Source organism: Pan troglodytes, chromosome 6, assembly GCF_028858775.2.
Source record: "Pan troglodytes isolate AG18354 chromosome 6, NHGRI_mPanTro3-v2.0_pri, whole genome shotgun sequence".
Lineage (NCBI taxonomy): Eukaryota > Metazoa > Chordata > Mammalia > Primates > Hominidae > Pan > Pan troglodytes.
This window is the reverse complement of record NC_072404.2, coordinates 51,518,514-51,536,199: the sequence shown is the minus strand read 5'-3', so window position 1 is coordinate 51,536,199 and position 17,686 is coordinate 51,518,514. Positions and strand designations below refer to the sequence as shown.

The following is a 17,686-nucleotide window of genomic DNA, read 5'->3' as shown; positions in this document are numbered from 1 at the left end:
AACTAACCTGCACATTGTTCACATGTACCCTAAAACTTAAAGTATAATTTAAAAAAAAGAGAGAGAAAAGAAAAGACACTGCATTGAGCATACTGGTGATTTTTTAAACCATGCTAAAACACAGAGCTGACTCCATTGAGGAAACCAAGGCTCAGGTGCATCAGTGGTGCGAGCGAGCACAGCAAGTGCCTGAGAGAGAACAATTTGGCAACAGCTATCCAAAATTAAAACAGACACACCATTTAACCCAGCAATTCCACTACAAAGAAATACCCCTAGGCTATCCTCGTAAGATTTACTAAGACATTTGTGAAAAAAGATGTTCATGACACCAGTAGACATGAGATCAACCTCTAGAAATAAAGTCCCCAGCAACCAACAAGCCAGTGGTAAAGTCACATCCCTCCCTCCCTCCTGCAGTGGGAGGCCATCCAGCTACTTAGAAATGACTCCAAGATTTCTAAAGTCTGTCACCTAGTGAAAAGAGTGTGGAAGACAAAATGATAAACTTCTATTTGCATTAACCTCTGGTGCACACCCAAATTGATTTTCTAGAAGGAAATACAAAATGGCAAACATTTTGGAATTTTTGTATCATGTGTGGATGTTGCTTTTATTTTTTAATTCAAGCTTAAATATTTAAGTGTGAAGAGAAGAACAAAAGAAGCGCTCAATAAAAAGAGAGAGAGACTGAATTGGGAGGCTTCTGGGTGTACCTATTAGAGGAGACAACTGTGCTGCCAGGTATTAGGAAACTGGAATAGAGACGTGTCCCACGGTGACTCAGGCAGGCAATGTCATGTTCCCCACCTGGTGGGCCCAGTGGGCGATGAGCGTAACTACCCTAACAGGCTGCACACACTCAGGCAGACACTTGACTCTCTGGATTCCATTACACAAAACCATCAGAGAAGTAAACGTATTTTCATGACCAAAAGCTCTGTCCACGATTTGCTTCATTTAAATATAACAGAAATAACCTAAATATCAATGGAGGTTGATTAAGTAAATGGTTTCTCTTTAGGCTGCAAATCTATATAATGATTTTTAAAAATCATATTTTTGCAGCCATAAAAAAGAATGAGTTCATGTCCTTTGCAGGGACATGGATGAAGCTGGAAACCATCATCCTCAGCAAACTAACACAGGAACAGAAAACCAAACACCCCATGTTCTCACTCATAAGTGGAAATCGAACAATGAGAATACATGGATACAGGGAGGGGAACATCACACACAGAGGCATGTCAGCGGGTGGGAAGAAAGGGAAGAGAGAGCATTAGGACAAATACCTAATGCATGCGGGACTTAAAACCTAGATGACGGGTTGATGGGTACAGCAAACCACCATGGAACATGTATACCTATGTAACAAACCTGCACGTTCTGCACATGTATCCCAGAACTTAAAGTAAAATAAGGACCAAAAAATCATATTTTTGGCAAGTATTTAATAATAGAAGGAAATGTTTATGATATATTGGCAATTAAAAAAAAAAAACAAGCAACCAAACTGCCTGTGTACCATCCAGTCAAGTTTATTAAAAAAATACAGACACACAAACTTAAGAAACTGGAAGGAACAAAATGTTCATGATAGCTTTTTTGTGAGATGGTAGGATTCCAGATAAATGCTTTTCATTTTCTCCCTTGTGCATCTTTGTGTTCTCCATATTTTCCATAATCAATTATGTTTACGATCAGGAGAGAGTGCTGAGAGAAGAAACAGAGCTGGCGTGAATGCCCTGGGGGATAAGGGCTGATGGCAGGAGCTCATCCTTGCAGCACTGGTGACAGTGGCTGTTGGGCAGGACCTGAAGCTACGTGCACAGTCGCCCCCGTTGCAGGGTGGGAGACCAAACCCCCAGGAGGACATCCAGGCCACTCAGTGAGGGATGGATCTGAACCTACAGGAGAGGCATCAGATGTGTGGGGTCCGACACAGTTTCTCTGCTTGACCAAATTTTAGCCAGGCTCTGAAACTTCTCCTAGGCCCAACGGTGCACTTCCTTGTAAAATCCAGTTTTAGCAGGAACACCCCACCCTCAATATCCCATCCCCCACCTATCTGATCAGGTTCCTCACCCTCCACCAGCCCCCAGGGGAGGCCTGATCACCTAGGCCTGTCTTCAGCAAGAATCGTGCTAGGTCATTTGGCCAGAATTCCCTTACCCCTATGTTTCCTCTTAGAAATTTTCCATCCGCTGACCCTCACTCCCCTCCTTCTGTTAGGAGCTGAGTCTAACCTCTCCCCCCAACAGCACGACTCCATTGCCACTGCTGTGGTTCCTATGCTATAGCTATGGTCCCACATACAGACCGTCTTACTATGTTTTAGCAAGTGTCACTGAATAATTTTCTTTTCTTTTTTTTTTTTTTTTTTTTTTTTTTTGAGACACAGTCTCGCTCTGCCATCCAGGCTGGAGTACAGTGGCACAATCTCGGCTCACTGCAACCTCCACCTCCCGGGTTAAAGCGATTCTCCTGCCTCAGCCTCCAGAGTAGCTGGGACTACAGGCACGTGCCACCACGCCCAGCTAATTTTTGTATTTCTAGTACAGATGGGGTTTCATCATGTTGGTCAGGCTGGTCTTGAACTCCTGACCTCGTGATCCGCCTGCCTTGGCCTCCCAAAGTGCTGGGATTAGAGGCATGAGCCCACCGATCCAGCCAAATAATTTTAACAGCTCCCACCCGCCTGGCTGCGACTGGGCCCTTGTGCAACACCGCCACCTAGAGGCCAGTCCCCTCTGCCCTGGCTCCCGCACCCCTGAATGAGCACAGCTGGGGAACAGGGAAGAGGACAGTTTGAGGTGGTCCCAGTCTGTCCAAGAGCCTTTGTAAGACATTCCCCTGAACTCTGGACACGTTTGCTCACAAAGCTGCACCAAGGTCACAGACGGCACATGCACTCTCCCACCTGACGCCTAACTCCAGCTCCAAGGCTGGGCTCCATCAAACGCTGAGGCTGGCAGGCCTGGGCTGAGTCTGGAGGTGCGGGTAGCAGAGGGGCAGAGAAGAAAGTGGTAACAGGCCTGGACGCCTGCAGAGGGTGACTGCTGCAGGTGGGGGCTGCTCTGTGCACACAGACTGCACCTGTTCCTCTTGTCCTAGGCACACGCCCTACCGGGACCACCACAGACATCTCTGCAGAGACCACCTGCCTGCTATGCCCTGTCACCACCCTTTGATGGCTCCTGCAGTGGAGACGCTATTCTCCTCCCCATTTCTGACTTGCTTTCACTCATCACAAGGCAGCAGCAGTATGGAGCCCTGTCTGGGGGGCAGATGGTGATGAAGGGGTGACACTGGAACTGCAAAAGCCCAGGCTTCCAGGCTTGCCCTGCCCACAGCACCTGAAGCAAAGCTGGGAAGCCTGGGGTCCAGGGGTGCGGAATCAGGCACTGCGGGCGAGGGGTCAGAGGTGGAGACTGCTGAGAAGACAGTGTTTTGCTGTTTTGCTCATCTGGACGTCCTGGCTGGGCTGCTAACCGAGAGTAACAGAGGAAGGCCATCTGCAGGCAGCGCGCTCCTGCATAGAGAAGGAGCCAGGAAGCCGCACAGGCACAGACAGATGAGGCACAGGCTTGGACGCTGGGGGCAAGGATGACAGGTGGGTAGGGCCAGCTTTAGTGTGAAATCCACCTAAGGAGGGAGGGCCTAGCACATCTGCCCAGAATGAATACCCTCAGAGGCCATTTAGACAGCAGGTGGGGAATTTTAGCTTGAATTTATGGATAAACAGGAATAAATACATGGATTATGGACAAATACAAAGAATGCCAAGGAGCAAAAAAGTACACTATAATGACTTTTGCAGGAAATAAAAAGTAGCTCAGCTCTGAGCAGCATTTACAAGATTATCCACATGTGAACAGGGAATTCTGATCTAGCCAAATGGCATGGGGGCCATATTGGGAGGGCAGGACAGAGATCAGCCCCTGGCAGCTCCAGCATGGCAGGCTCCCTGGCTGCTCCTACCTTGTCATCGTCCTCGCAGGTCATGACATTGGAGAAGGGGATCTCGGCCTTGAACATTTTCCGGCAGTGCATGAGCTGCACCAGCAGGTAGCAGACAGTCTTGAACTTCATCCTTTTGGCCGGTTTTATATCTGAGAGAATCAGGCCTGGAAATATCTGTCCAAACACACAAGGGGCAAGGAGAAATGCTGTGAATGAGACACATTGTGCCTCTTGGGCTGGGAATGCCATCCTGACAAACACAGCCACCCCAGGGCACTGGGATTCATTTGCTTAGTGCCTACTTCAAGCCAGGCATTGGGGAACGTGCCCAGAATAGAGCAGCAAACAAAACCACAACCCATATCCAAAACGTTCCATTCTCAATCCGCACCAAAGGCCTCTAAAAGCCAACGGGATGCACGGAATCCTGAAGCAAAGTGCAGGGGAAGGCTGGAGGCCCTGGTCAGGAAAGACAACCAGGGCTTGGAATGAAGGTCTTTGTTACCCCGTTCAGTTTCCAGTATGTCCCCTTCTACAGACAAGGAAAGAAATCGCATGGGGAGGATGGGGAGGGCTGGGCAGTGCACCCAGCTGAGGCTCAGAACCTCAATTCCCTCACAGTCCTCATGTTCTGGGTGAAATTCCATCTGTAAAATCGGATGAACATCACCCACTCACCCGCTGGGGCCTTCTCAAGGTCAAATGAGGTGATAGGAAAGTGGGACCCCATGAATGCTCCACTGTCATCGTTCCTGCTGGCCGGCCTGTCTTCTGAGTGAGTCCAAAGTTCCTGCACCCCCACAGCAGCTCTGACCCCATCTCCTCTCCAGGAACGCGGTACTCCTTCCTTGGCCTCGCTGCCTACCTCTCAACTTCACTTTCTCTGGCCCCTACAGGTAGGTACAAATCTCCACTCTTCAAAACAACAAAATCCCCTTCTTCTGAGCATTCTCACTCTTTCCCTCCCACTATTCAAACTTCTCTAAAGTGGGGCTGTATACTGTACCTACCTTGTCACTCCCTTTCACCCTCAAACTACAGGACTAGATACTATTGTCTATGTCAATGTGACAGAGCCCAGGGGCCTGCATCCACTGGGGTGCACAATGACTAGCTCCCATAAATTGTTTCTTTAAAAAGAGCCAACACAGTAATGGCTCTGCACCCTCACCTGAGCCATCGACCCTCCCCTGAGCCTGAACCCCTCACCTGAGCCCTGAATCCCTCACCTGAGCCATGAACCCCTCACCTAAGCCCTGAACATCTCACCTGAGCCATGAACCCCTGACCTGAGCCCTACACCCTCACTTGAGCCCTGCACCCTCACCTGAGCCCTGCACCCTCACCTGAGCCCTGAACACCTCACCTGAGCCCTGAATCCCTCACCTGAGCCCTGAACCCTCACCTAAGCCCTGCACCCTCACCTGAGCCCTGAATCCCTCACCTGAGCCCTGCACCCTCACCTGAGCCCTGCACCCTCACCTGAGCCCTGAACCCCTCACCTGAGCCCTGAACACCTCACCTGTCTCCTGAACACCTCACTTGAGCCTGACCCCCTCACCTAAGTCCTGCACCCTCACCTGAGCCTGACCCCTCACATGGACCCTGAAAGTGACTTGATCACTCTTGATCATGTCCGGACCACTTTTCTCTGGGCAGGGTGACCTCAAGTGCCCCATGTAAGACGGTAACAGCCCAACTCTGTGCCCAGCACCCCTCAGTTCACAGAGCTCCCCATCCCTAGCCCCCCTGCAGGGTTTCATGCCCACTTTGCAGGGGAGGCAGTGAAGGCCCAGGAAGGGGAAGGAGGACACAGAATGGCCTGCCCCAAGGTGATCCCAGATCTCTGACTAGGGGTTCTGGCTCCCTTACCTAGACCCCTCCCCACACCAGTAAGAGACAAGGCTCAGGACAGTGTTAGTGGGGACAACTCTCCCCATCTTAGCAAGTTCACAGCCCAGAGAAGCAGTGCTTGGAGAGGAAGCAGGAGGAGTCACATCTGTAAAGCTCTGCACAGGCCAAGAAGCTAAGGATCAACCAAATGAGGGGGGCTCTGGTGCCTACCTTTCGGCGATGGGATGGCACAATAAAAAAGGTTTCGATGTTATGAGTTTTCAAGAAACTGTTCCTCTCATGTCCGTAACCTGGTTCTACCTCGTAGTCCCCATTCAAGCACGCTAGGGTCGTCTTTGTGATATGAACCTTCCTACAAAAGGAGGAGGCAGAGGCCGGATGAGTGGGGAACCACTGCTGTCAGAGTCTGCAGGGCCTTACCAGAGGGGAAGGGGCACAGACAGAGGCTTCCCCACACCAGGGCAGGCTCCACGGGGAGTATTCATGCTCCCATGCAAGTCCGTCCATGCCAGGAGGGAGGGCCCAGGCAGAGATACAGTAGGGCCATCAGGAACCATGCCCAGCAGGACAGCAGGGATGGCTGAGGTGGGGGACACAGGGCCAGAGGGAGAGCAGAGGAACCAAGGGAGAGAGAGAAAGAATATGTCAGGACTCATTAGGGAAGTTGAGGAAAAAATGGGCAGTGATGTGAAGGAGAAAGAGTGGAGGAGACATGGGAGTCCCTCCCCAGCCATGGTCTGGTCTGGTCAGCACAAGGAGTGGGCAGACCCCACTGGGTAGCAAGAAGTCAGGGGTGGCCACGGTGTTCACACATGAGGTGGGGTGGGAAGCAGGGTGGTAAGAAACGCTGTGGAGCCCAGGCATTCACGCCTCCCCAACCCAATCTTCTGGTGAGGACAGGAAAATCCCCCACAGTTGGCATCGTCTCAGCAGAAAACGAACACCCACAGTCTCTGCTCCTTAGCAGGGCACGCCTGAGCTCGCAGGTTTATGGGGCGAGAAGCAAACTCCCCACCTTCCAAAACCATTCCCTGCAAACCCAGTTCTTCACTTCACCGCACAACCTTCTGAACTCCTCGCAGGGGAAAAGCTTGGGATTCATAATTAAACTCTAAGGCTGGCTGAGGACGAAAGCAGGGAGCCTGGCTCAGATGGGAGGCAGTTGAAGGCAGAGCTGCCATGCTCACTGGGATCCTGAGAGGGTGAGGACAGGGCTCAGGAGATCACGAGGCCTTTCCCAGCAGTGGCTCCACCAGGATCCCCAGAGGAGCAGGGGGTGGGAGAAGGAGGGACAGGGAGGGACTGCCAGGCCAGGAAGAGAGGCCGCAAAGGGGCCAGAGGGCAGCACAGGCAGGTTCTGACTCCAGCCTCAGCTTGTCCCTGTGCTGCCCCATCTACAGGGGCCGATTCCTGTCATCAACTCAGAGTGCTTGGATCCCAGGGCCCAGTCTGGGATGCTCCCTGGGTGTCCCCATCAGCAGCTCCCATTGGCCTGGGGCAGGCAGGGCGCTCACGGCAAGCCTCAACCCTTGCTGCTTCCTGCCCCCCCGGAGGGGCCCTGGAAGCACCTGGGGACACTGTCACCCCCATCAGCCTGGCCCTGAACTACAAAGGTCACCAAGGCTGTCTGGAAACTTCCAGTCACCACAGTCTCCAGAAAGGCAAGTGTCTGTGCATTCCTGTGTTCAGCTGATGCTTCATCCATTCCATCAGCAATGAAGACAGCGGCTGCATAGCCCGGCCTTGGGAGCCAACGGGGAGAGGAAAACACCAGCTCTCACTGAAGCCCCTGCTTTATGCTGAGCCCCGGGCACACTGAGGGGCAGCCAGTGTTCTGCAAAAGTTGCCTGCTGAGGGGCAGCCAGTGTTCTGGAGAAGCTGCCTGCCATGATAGCCACTGCGAGATCATACAAAAGGGAGATTACAGAACCCGGGGGTGGCAGAGGGGTGCATGGAAATCTTCCTCAAGACAAGGCTGAGCCTGCCACGGTGCACAGCCATCAACAGCCCATGGCACTTCTCAGAGAGCTCAAAGAAGGCATCATCTGTGACCCAGATGTCCATGAGCTCCTAGATGGCTGTGTGGAGCTTGGGGGTGGAGAAGGAGCTCTAAAGTCCCAGCACTTTCCATTTGCACATTTGAGAAAATGAAATCAAAGACAGCAAAAAGAGAAGTGATGCAGTGACAACAAGCCATGAGGACAGCACCATGCCATGGGCAGAGGTCCCCACACGCATCTGCTCTGGCCTTCTGGTCCAATGACAGCTTTTTGTAGATGTGCGCCAGGCTCAGCTGGGCCCAGCACAGACTGGCAGCCAGGCTGGGTGGGACACCCACCACAGGGAGTCTGGTTGGCAGGTGCGGCTGGGACAGGCAGGCTCCTCTAGGAGCACTCACACAAGTGCCCTCAAGAGCACAGCCCAGAACCTGAAGCAAGGATTTAGCCCAGGGGTGCGCAGCCATCACCCACCTCCCTCCCCTCCCCACCCCATCTCCAACTTACCCTGGCAGGCCAGCGGCTTCCATGACATTGGCCAAGGTCACATCATTGGACCACACGTCGTACTGCCACTTGCGCAAGCCCAGGACACCACAGAGGACCCTGCCCGTGTGCAGACCCACACGCATGTTCAGATCCACCTCGGTGGCTTCAGCCACAGATCTGCAACACAGACACAGAGCGTGGGGCTGGGGCCCACCTTGTATCCGCCCAGGGGGCCACCTTGGTCTGCACTGCTAGGCTGTGAGCACCAGGGAAACTGGGTCTTGTCCTTGCTGCATGTGGCCTGAGCGTGGAGGTCTCCTGGCATAGTCAGTGGACATGGAGACTTCCTGCCCACCTGTGGGCTGAGGGCCTTAGGCAGGAGGGGTGGCTCTGGCCCATGCTCCCAGCCAGCTCACACCATGTCCACACCAGACTCATGAGTTCCATTCATGGCCTCCTAGAGGGCCCTCCCTGCCCAGGGCAGTCCCCAAATCCCAGGTGGACCTGGTCATTACTGTGGAGTGTGGCATCAGGACAGTTCAGATTAACATAAGGCTCTGTGAGGCCACTGCTCCCTCGCAGGGACCCATGCCTGCTTGCCAGCCAGATGCAGATGACAACCTGCTGGAAACATCCACAGGATCTGCAGCCCAGGCATCAGGCTCTGCCTCCCACCCCTTCCTGACACACACTCGGCCTTAGGCCTCAATGCAAACTTATGGTCAAGGCCTGGAGGCCACATCCAGACTTGAGAAGCTGGTGACATGAGGGGCATTCACCAGGAGCTGGGGTGGGGACAACAGAGTATGGCAAGGGGCATTAGGGAAGGGAAAAGAGGCAGAGCAGGTGGTGAGAGAACTGAGGGCTTCTGGGAAACCCCAGACCAGCCTGGCCGAATTTGGGTACACGATGCCCATCTCTATGCCTCAGTTTCCTCGTGTATACACCCAGCTCCAGCTAAATTCACTTTGACAAGCTTTGAAATCATTTAAACTCTAACCCAGTACATCTCAAGGCTTAAGAGGCCAACCTCCTCTTTCTATTCCATCCGGGATGGAAATACTAACAAAAGCTCCAAGGACTAAGGGGTGGGCCATCAGGTGGTGACAGCAAACCAGCTCAGCCTGGAGTCCCATTCTAGAGGCCTCTGTATATCACATTTGTCAATAACGACTCGATACATGCAAGGCAAGGCTGTGCCACCCACCCGAGAAGCCTGTGTCTGGTTCACCTTCACCCCAACTTCCCACTGTGGCCTGCTTCCTGGAGCCCCAGCCAAGGCTCAGGGAGCACCTGCTCCGCACAACCCCACTGCTTCCCCAACCTCCACTCAAACCCTTGCCAGCTGCCCATCACTACCCACTTCATCCTTACAAGGGCCTGTGCCCAAAAACCATAGCACATGGAGGCCCCAGCAGCCACTCCAAGGCAGATGGCTGCCCAGACCACAGAATCACACAAGTCCTAGCACACGTTCAGAAACCTCAGTAAACTCAGAAGTATGCATGCCACAGATTTACATTATGTGGAAGTTAGACTACTGATATATCTTTAATACCTATGTAGTTTTACATATTTTGAATATACTTTTTTTTTTTTTTGAGACGGAGTTTCGCTCTGTCGCCCAGGCTGCAGTGCAGTGGCGCTATCTCCCCTCACTGCAAGCTCCGCCTCCCGGGTTCACACCATTCTCCTGCCTCAGTCTCCCGAGTAGCTGGGACTACAGGCGCCCACCACCATGCCCAGCTAATTTTTATTTTTATTTTTTTTTTGTATTTTTAATAGAGTCGGGGTTTCACCGTGTTAGCCAGGATGGTCTCAATCTCCTGACCTCGTGATCTGCCCGCCTTGGCCTCCCAAAGTGCTGGGATTACAGGTGTGAGCCACCATGCCCAGCTGAATATACTTTTTTATTTTAACTTTTTTTCAGTTGTTTGCCAATCTTCTTTGAGGCACTGAAACCAAACGCTGAAATAAAAAATTTATTTTTCAAAATTCACAAAAGGAAATGAGTATGGGAAAATGTAAATAACATAACATACTAATAATGTTTTTGTGCACTGTTAGTGTTTGTGCCTCCGAAGCCATGAAACAGTAAATGGCACGGAGACTTCTGGAACCCATGCCCACCTTCATCCCCAGATCCCCTCGAGCTCACCAAAGCAAACCTTTAGGCTCCTAGCAAGTGGCACCTCGACCGGCCTCCAACCAAATCCACACCACCATGTTCTACCAATACTCTCCATCTTCAATCTTTCCCAGTCGGTTCTGCCTCAAATATCTCAATTCTTGGTAACATCAGATCTGCCGTTAACTGAACAGTTACTTCTAAAAAACTGATGCACCCAGAACTGTTCTCATAGTGACTCCTCTTGGTTTCACCATTCCTGGGATGCCCAAGCTGGCTTCGTCTAAATCCAACAGAACCTTTAACTTCATTTCCAAGGAACAGAATTTCCAAGGACTTTCTTGGCTTTATTTGTACTATGTTTTTTCTTTACTTGTGCTCTCAGGTTCACTTATTTATCACAAGTGTTTTTTATGCAGAGGAAGAGTCTGACATTTGCCCACCACCTACAGCCCTGACCTTGGTCCTCTGAGCTGGACCCCAACAGGAAGGAAATGAGGAAGCAACCCACCTCTGGCAGAGGGGGCCACTGTTGGCCCCTTGACGTGAGTAAATTCTGGCAGAGCTGAAACCTAGTCATGGCTGCACTGAAGCTCGGAAGTGAAAGGACAGGTAAGCATACATTCATTCACTTGTTCAACAAACATCTACTGAGTGTCAGCCATTATTTCAAGCACTGTAGCTATAGCTGTGCACACTACAGGGGGAAAAAAAGAGAAGAGAGGACACCATAGAGGCCGATTTACTGTCACCTAGGCAGAATTTCTAGAAATAACAACAACACACACGCCTGCAGCAGCCTCCAAGCCCCCATCCTTGTGTGGCGGGAAGGGCGGGGCAAATGGTTTCAGCCTCAGGTGGCTCAAGCTCATCACCTCAACTTGGGCTCCTCCCTTCCCTACCTAGGACTCAGTTTCCCTATCTGTAAAAATGCAGCTTCTGGATCTAGAATATAAAGATTCAGAAGCTCCATGTCCCCTAAAATTTTAGGGAAAACCATGTGTGGTGGTTGTAGAAGTGTGTGCACACAGGCATCACCTCTCCCACAGAAAATCCATCCCTAAATGTATCAACAGGTCTGGCTCTGAAAACTAGAATCCAATAATTAGACGAAGTAATCCTCCAAGTTTCTCCGCGCTGAGAAACTGAAGCATGCTCCATGGCTCACACACAAGCCCCCTTGTTAAAAAGTAAGATACTGCTGGGGACAGCCCAAGTGCCAGGCAGACAAGGCCAGCAGGCATCCCTTCTCGCACGACCTCCAGGGATGCAGGCTGGGGGACAATCAAGTTCTACTGACGACCACAGCACACACAAGCTGAACTTAGCAGCTCAAAAGTGGGTCAGGGAGGAAAGGCACATGCCATTTACTTCTAATTTAATTCAACGTAGTAAACCAAAAATACACACTGCCAGCAAGGCATCTGGATTGAGTCTATTTAGCAAAAATGGTGGCTTGCATACTTGGTGGTCATGTGGAAGAATGAGGTTCCTGTTCAAAATCTGATTCATGGTTTGCCTATCACCTGTGACGAACAAGGCTTCCCCCATGAAGTGGACAGACAAATCCACATTCCTATGGGTACACAGAACCATGTGGCTTCAGATAGAATCCTGCCATATTGGCCACCGGCTCCCTCTTTCTGGGAGCTGATGAATTAATACTTGCAGCGGCTGCTAGAACCCAGTCTATGCAGGCCCATTTAATCTGAGATCTCATTAAATTATCAAAACAACTCAGAGATGCAAACACTGTTTCTCCATTTTACTGCAAAGAAAATTAAGGACTCGAGGAACCTGAAGCATCGCCTGAAGGATGGGAGCCAAGAATCTGGCAGGTTCCTGAAATCAGAAGCCCCCCAGCCCACTCAGGAAACACAGCAGCTGGGGATGAGGTAGCTGAAACCATATGAAATGCCATTTTGGTAGGCCAGAACTGGCTGACTAGGAGCAACTTCCTAGGGTGACCTAATACTCAGGGCAACTCTGGGAGAGCAGCAGAGCTGGTGGTGTGTGTCAGAGGAGAGGGGTATGAGCAGAAGAAGGTGGGTGAGCACAGACCTCACACAGAGCAAAGCCCCAGTCAGGGAGAGGGACTCAAACCTGAGTATCCCCCAAGCCAGGCCCCAGGGAGGGGTTCAGGCCTCATCTGACTTCACCAACAGGAGAAAATGCCCCCTTCTTTCTGCCCCAAGAGTGTCACACATGACTTCCAGGTATGGAATACAGAGAGGGAACATTGGGAAGCCTCAGACTAAGACTCTTAACACGTGGAAGGTCTCAGATTGACACAGGGACTGATGTGCTGCCTGTGTCCCTGCAGTCTGGGCATCGCAGGCAGTCCTGCAGAAATCCCATTGGAAATTCAAGGTCAAGGACTGGCCCCAAACCTCAGGACACAGGGCCTGGTCTTGTCAGCCTGGCTGCAGCAGCTGGGAGGTTGGTCCTGCCACCCTCATCTTTCCAATGCTCTGTGGGCTCAGAGACAGGATGTCATGAGGCAGAATTGGCCATTTTACAGAGGGGGAAAACTGAAGCTCCAAGACAAAAGGAACATGTCCAGGGTCACACAGCTCTTCAGGAGCAAGACCAGCACAGTCACCAAACTCACTGGACAGTTAGGATACTTCTCATCCCATCTTCATCTCTCCTATAGACAGGAAACACCTGGCCCAAACAGGGAATGTATATCACTTTTAAAGCATTCACTAAGAATCATACCAATAAAAATTAACGGGCATTTCCTTAAAATAGTATACCACACTCCTAAATAGAGCCCAAGTTTGAGAGAGAGGTGGAGGTCAGGGTAAGTAAGCTGGGGGCAGGGTCAGACTGCCCAGGGCCAGCTGCAGGAGCCCAGAGCCTTGGAGATGCCCCAGCCCACTGCTCTGGCCTCTGGATGCTGTGGCTCCCAGAGGGCCAGGCTGGCTAAGCTTGGTGGCTGAGGAAGGTAGGGGCCCTGGGATCCCACTTTCAAGTCCAGCATTCTTCACCATGTCTTTACAAAGAGATGCCCCACCCTGCACTTCAGAGGGCCTCTCTCAGCCCCACCTGGATTCACACTGGAGCCTCACTAGGCCCACAGGCATTTGACAAAACGGGTCCTAGACTCTTCCCAAATGACCGATCTGCATGAAAAAGGACTAGATGCTAGGCGTGGGAGGCCTAGGTTTACAGATCAGAAAAGGAAAATATGTCTATCCATTTTTCCCATAGGAATAAACATTCTTCAAAGCGATAAAACAAGATCTTTCCCACTTGTTCAACAAGGGAAAGACTTTCTCCAGCCTCAGAAATCAAGACCCAGCTCTGGCTGCATGCTTGCCTGCACCTGCAGCAATTTCTTTCTTGTGCTACCAGCAAAGCATGGGCCTGAAAAGAGGCTGACAATGGAGCCCCAACCCCCACCCTCTATCAGAGCAGCCTCTGGAACCATGGAGTCTGCATGAGATGCTTCAAGAATCTTCCAACCAGTCAAACCATCCTGATATGATTTGGCTCTACGTCCCCACCCAAATCTCATGTCCAGTTGTAATTCCCAATGTTGGGACCTGGTGGGAGGTGACTGGATCATGGGGGTGGATGTCCCCCTTGCTTTTCTCATGATAGTAAGTGAATTCTCACGAGATCTGGTTGTTTGAAAGTGTGTAGCTCTTTCCCCTTTGCTCTCTCTCTCCTGCCGCCATGAGAAGACGTGCTTGCCTCCCCTTTGCCTTCCGCCATGATTGTAAGTCTCCTGAGGCCTCCCAGCCATGCCTCCTGTACAGCCTGTAGAACTACAAGTCAATTAAACCTCTTTTCTTCTTAAATTACCCAGTCTCAGGTAGTTCTTTATAGCAGTGTGACAACAGACTAATACACATCCCTTATGTGCCTTAGGATTTCCTCTGCCCACTCAGAATTTCCCAAGCCTGGAACAGACCTCTCTGTGGGCCTTGGAAAGGGACACATCTGACCTGCAGGCCCCTCTCCTTCCTGGTCACTCAGGCACTGAGCCTGCCACCAAGGACTCTATTAAAAGAGGAAGTCAGTGGGCAACTACTGAAATTAGTGTCTTGGGGCATGGCCCACTCCTTTGGAGATGGGAAGGGCTTTCTGGAACAGAATCAGACTCAAGACAGGAAAAAAATGCAGTTGAGAGTGCAGACCTCGCTACTGAGGAGTGGCGGGGAGCAAACAAAATCAGTGTGCCAGCTGCGAGGCTCAGCATGGAGCCCTGCGGGGAAAGGTTAGCTCTGGCCACTTCACCTGTTCACCTGAAACTTTGTGTTTCCAAAGTTTCAAATAAAACACTCCACTCCAAGGTGGGAGGAAGAGAAAGACATTATATAAAGTGTCCTCCTCTGCCTGGGCAAGCTCCTCCTGTTGATAAACATATTCCATCCTGCATGTGCAAGGCAGGGACACACACAGCCCAATGTGGCTGGCAGGGGATGCACCAGATGCCAAGATGGTCCCAACAGAAGGCCGGCCATGCAGAGCACACACTGGTGGGTCCCAGGGTCTTTGACAGTCTGAGGAGGAAGAAGGGTCTGTTTGGCTGGGAGGCATCTTCCATGCTCAGTCTTCGGTGGCTTTTCTTCCGGTCCAGAGCCAGGAAGCTGAGTGGCAGGAACTCTGGCATGTAGAGCTTCCTGAGGCCCTGGGAACACTCTGGTAATCAGGAGCCCAAGCAGACAGCAGCTACAGGAGGCCCAGGAAGACGCCCCTGGCACTAGGGTAGACCAGTTTCAGGTAGCAGGGCTAGAGATGTGGAGCTGAAGGCACCAAAGCCTGGAGAATCTCACAGACTGAGAGCCAGCAGCTGGAATGCCAGGAGAGCTGGCCAAGAGGACACAGGTTCATGGAGCAAGTGAACCAGAAAGTGGAGCAAGCCAGGTGGGTTTGCAGCTCCAGGCAGCTCCGGGCCAGGTGCAGAACCAGAGCGCAGACGCAGGGCTTCCTGGGCAGCGGTCAGGAAGAGGCGCGTCTGCAAAAACAGCTTATAACCCATCAACATGCAAGGCAGAAACAGGAGTAGAAGGAAGGACAGCACCCTTTAAGGCCCAGAACCTCAAGCAAGAGATGGGGTGTTACTGAGCACAGGAGCATACACAGCCAGGTAAGGAGACCAGGGGCCAAGAATAAGCACCAGACCCCTCTCAGGAGGACCCCGGTCGGCACGGTCAGGGTCACCAACCTTCAAGGGCACAAGGCCATCCAGTTCAGCTCCACGAGCCACCTGGTCAGCCAGGTCAGCCCACATCATTCAACTCTGCTTGTGTCTGTGCTCAGCACTGAGTGGGGGCTTCACAAATATTTACTAAGCAAATGGACTGACATCTGTCTCCTTAAAGCATCCACCTACAGAGCCTCATTTTCCCCCAAGGAGATCACACAAAACCAGATCTGATATGATATATTATCTATATACACACAAATAGCATATGATATGTGATGTGATATAATGTTATTTATGACATAATGTGATATGATGTGATCTATTAAGAAATACGAAAGACAGTTATATGACGTGTGATATATGATATAATATGTGATATGTTATATGGTAGATTATGTGATATGTGATATGATATGTGATATATATTATATGAAACATGATGTGGCATGTAACATGACATATGATATACAAGTGATACATGATGTAAGGTGATGTATGATGTCATCTGAGATGCAACATACAATATATATGATATGCTGTGATAACATCCCATCCTTTCAGAGAACAGGTGATGGTCATCACTTCTAAGTCTTCTCCACGCCAGGCATCTTTCCTTCCTTCCTGCTTCTGCCCAGCATCTCCTCCAGCCAGGCTGCTTTTCTCTGGGGCAATGGCTCTCTGTTAGGCTGTGTACTGAGGTCAGCTGAGGGGGCTTTTCCACTCTCAGTCCTAGATCACACTCCAGACCAGCCACCTCGGGCTCTTGAGGTGGAGCTACCATCAGGGACTTTGGTTCTCACAGGCAACTCTGACATGAAGCCGTGTTGGTGAACCGCTGCCCCACAGGGCTCGGCTTTGCTCATGTGTCCGACACACAGGTGCCAGAAGTGGGCACAATGCTTGAGGTACCACCCTCCTCCCAACCGCCTCCTTCCAGTCACACTGTCTGCAGGAGCACTGCATGGGGCAGCAGTGATGGGGCAAAGGGAGCCAGCAGTCTCGCCCCATCTCTCAGCCTAGCTGGGTGGGGTGTTTGCCTGTGCATCCTTTCACCTGCAACTACCCATCATCTCCCTACAAAATTCTTATGCTACTACTTTTCCGCTCCAGGTATGAAGCTATGCCCCAATCCCTGTTGGCCCCATCTCATTGGAGCATACCCACCTCTCCACATTTTGAGATGTTTGTTTGGATCTACACTCCATACATTAGCTCAGCCTTCCAGCTCCACACCTTCCCTAACTTGACAAAAACATCTGTGTCTTCATCCCAGTCTCTGATAAGGACAATGACAACATAAGACTGACCAAGAAATGGGCAGGCCTGGCCTCACAGGTGTAATATTCATTCCATGAAGACTCACCTGCCCCGATCCCAAGCCTGTCTCCCCACACAGAGAGCATCTGAGACCCAGTTACCTTGCTGAGTGAAGAGAAACACACATATTTACTTCCTTTTAATAGAGAAGTCAGCTAGATTGGGGCCAAACCTTTCTGTATGTCTTATCTGGCTAAGCTAAAGACTAATTTATTTTTGTATGACTCATGCATACCTGACAATATGCAGGATTCCTGTGGACAAAGAAATACAGCCAGACACGAAATGTAAAGGCAGGGAATCACGGAAGCATCCTTTCATGCTTTCCTGAACCCAGAATCCTCCTAATGCTGGCATCATTCTCTGCAGCCTCAGACAGACCCATCAGGACAAAGCGAGGCCCTGAGAGGGGAGCCCACATGGGACAGAAGGTGGCTCAGCTTCTAGGATTTCAATGTGTAGATGCCCCAGGCCACTCCTCTCAGCCCCAGGGGTACTTACGTGATGGTATCAATCATGTCGAGTCCCATCTCCACACAGCAGTGGGCATGGTCAGTCTTGGGCTGGGTGAGGCCCGACACACAGTAGTAGCAGTCCCCGAGAATCTTGATGCGGCGACAGTGGTTCTCCTTCAGGGAAGGGCAAGGCACATGGTAAGAGACAGCGCTACAGAGGCTGTGAGCGCCACTGCTGGCTCCACCACCTCTAGACACTGGTGGCCACAGAGCGCTGGCAAGACATGCTGCACCTGGGCCACCACCTTCCCGCCCAGGCCAC

At 51.3% G+C, this 17,686-nt stretch overlaps 1 protein-coding gene across 5 annotated transcripts in view; it reads right to left on the bottom strand.

Annotated features, from left to right (window-relative positions):
* Positions 1-17,686, bottom strand: part of ADCY1 (adenylate cyclase 1) — a 142,283-nt gene that overhangs the window by 50,117 nt on the left and 74,480 nt on the right. For all 5 annotated transcript variants that reach the window (XR_001714512.3, XR_001714511.4, XR_001714513.3 and 2 more), the window contains exons 5-8: positions 17,411-17,538; positions 8,322-8,480; positions 6,028-6,169; positions 3,982-4,137 (exon numbers count right to left, since the gene is read on the bottom strand). Coding sequence is in view for 2 of the 5 variants with exons in the window: in XM_519081.8 (XP_519081.3) it covers positions 3,982-4,137; positions 6,028-6,169; positions 8,322-8,480; positions 17,411-17,538 (585 nt within the window). In the remaining 3 variants the exon portion in view is untranslated. The remainder of the gene's footprint in view (positions 1-3,981; positions 4,138-6,027; positions 6,170-8,321; positions 8,481-17,410; positions 17,539-17,686) is intronic.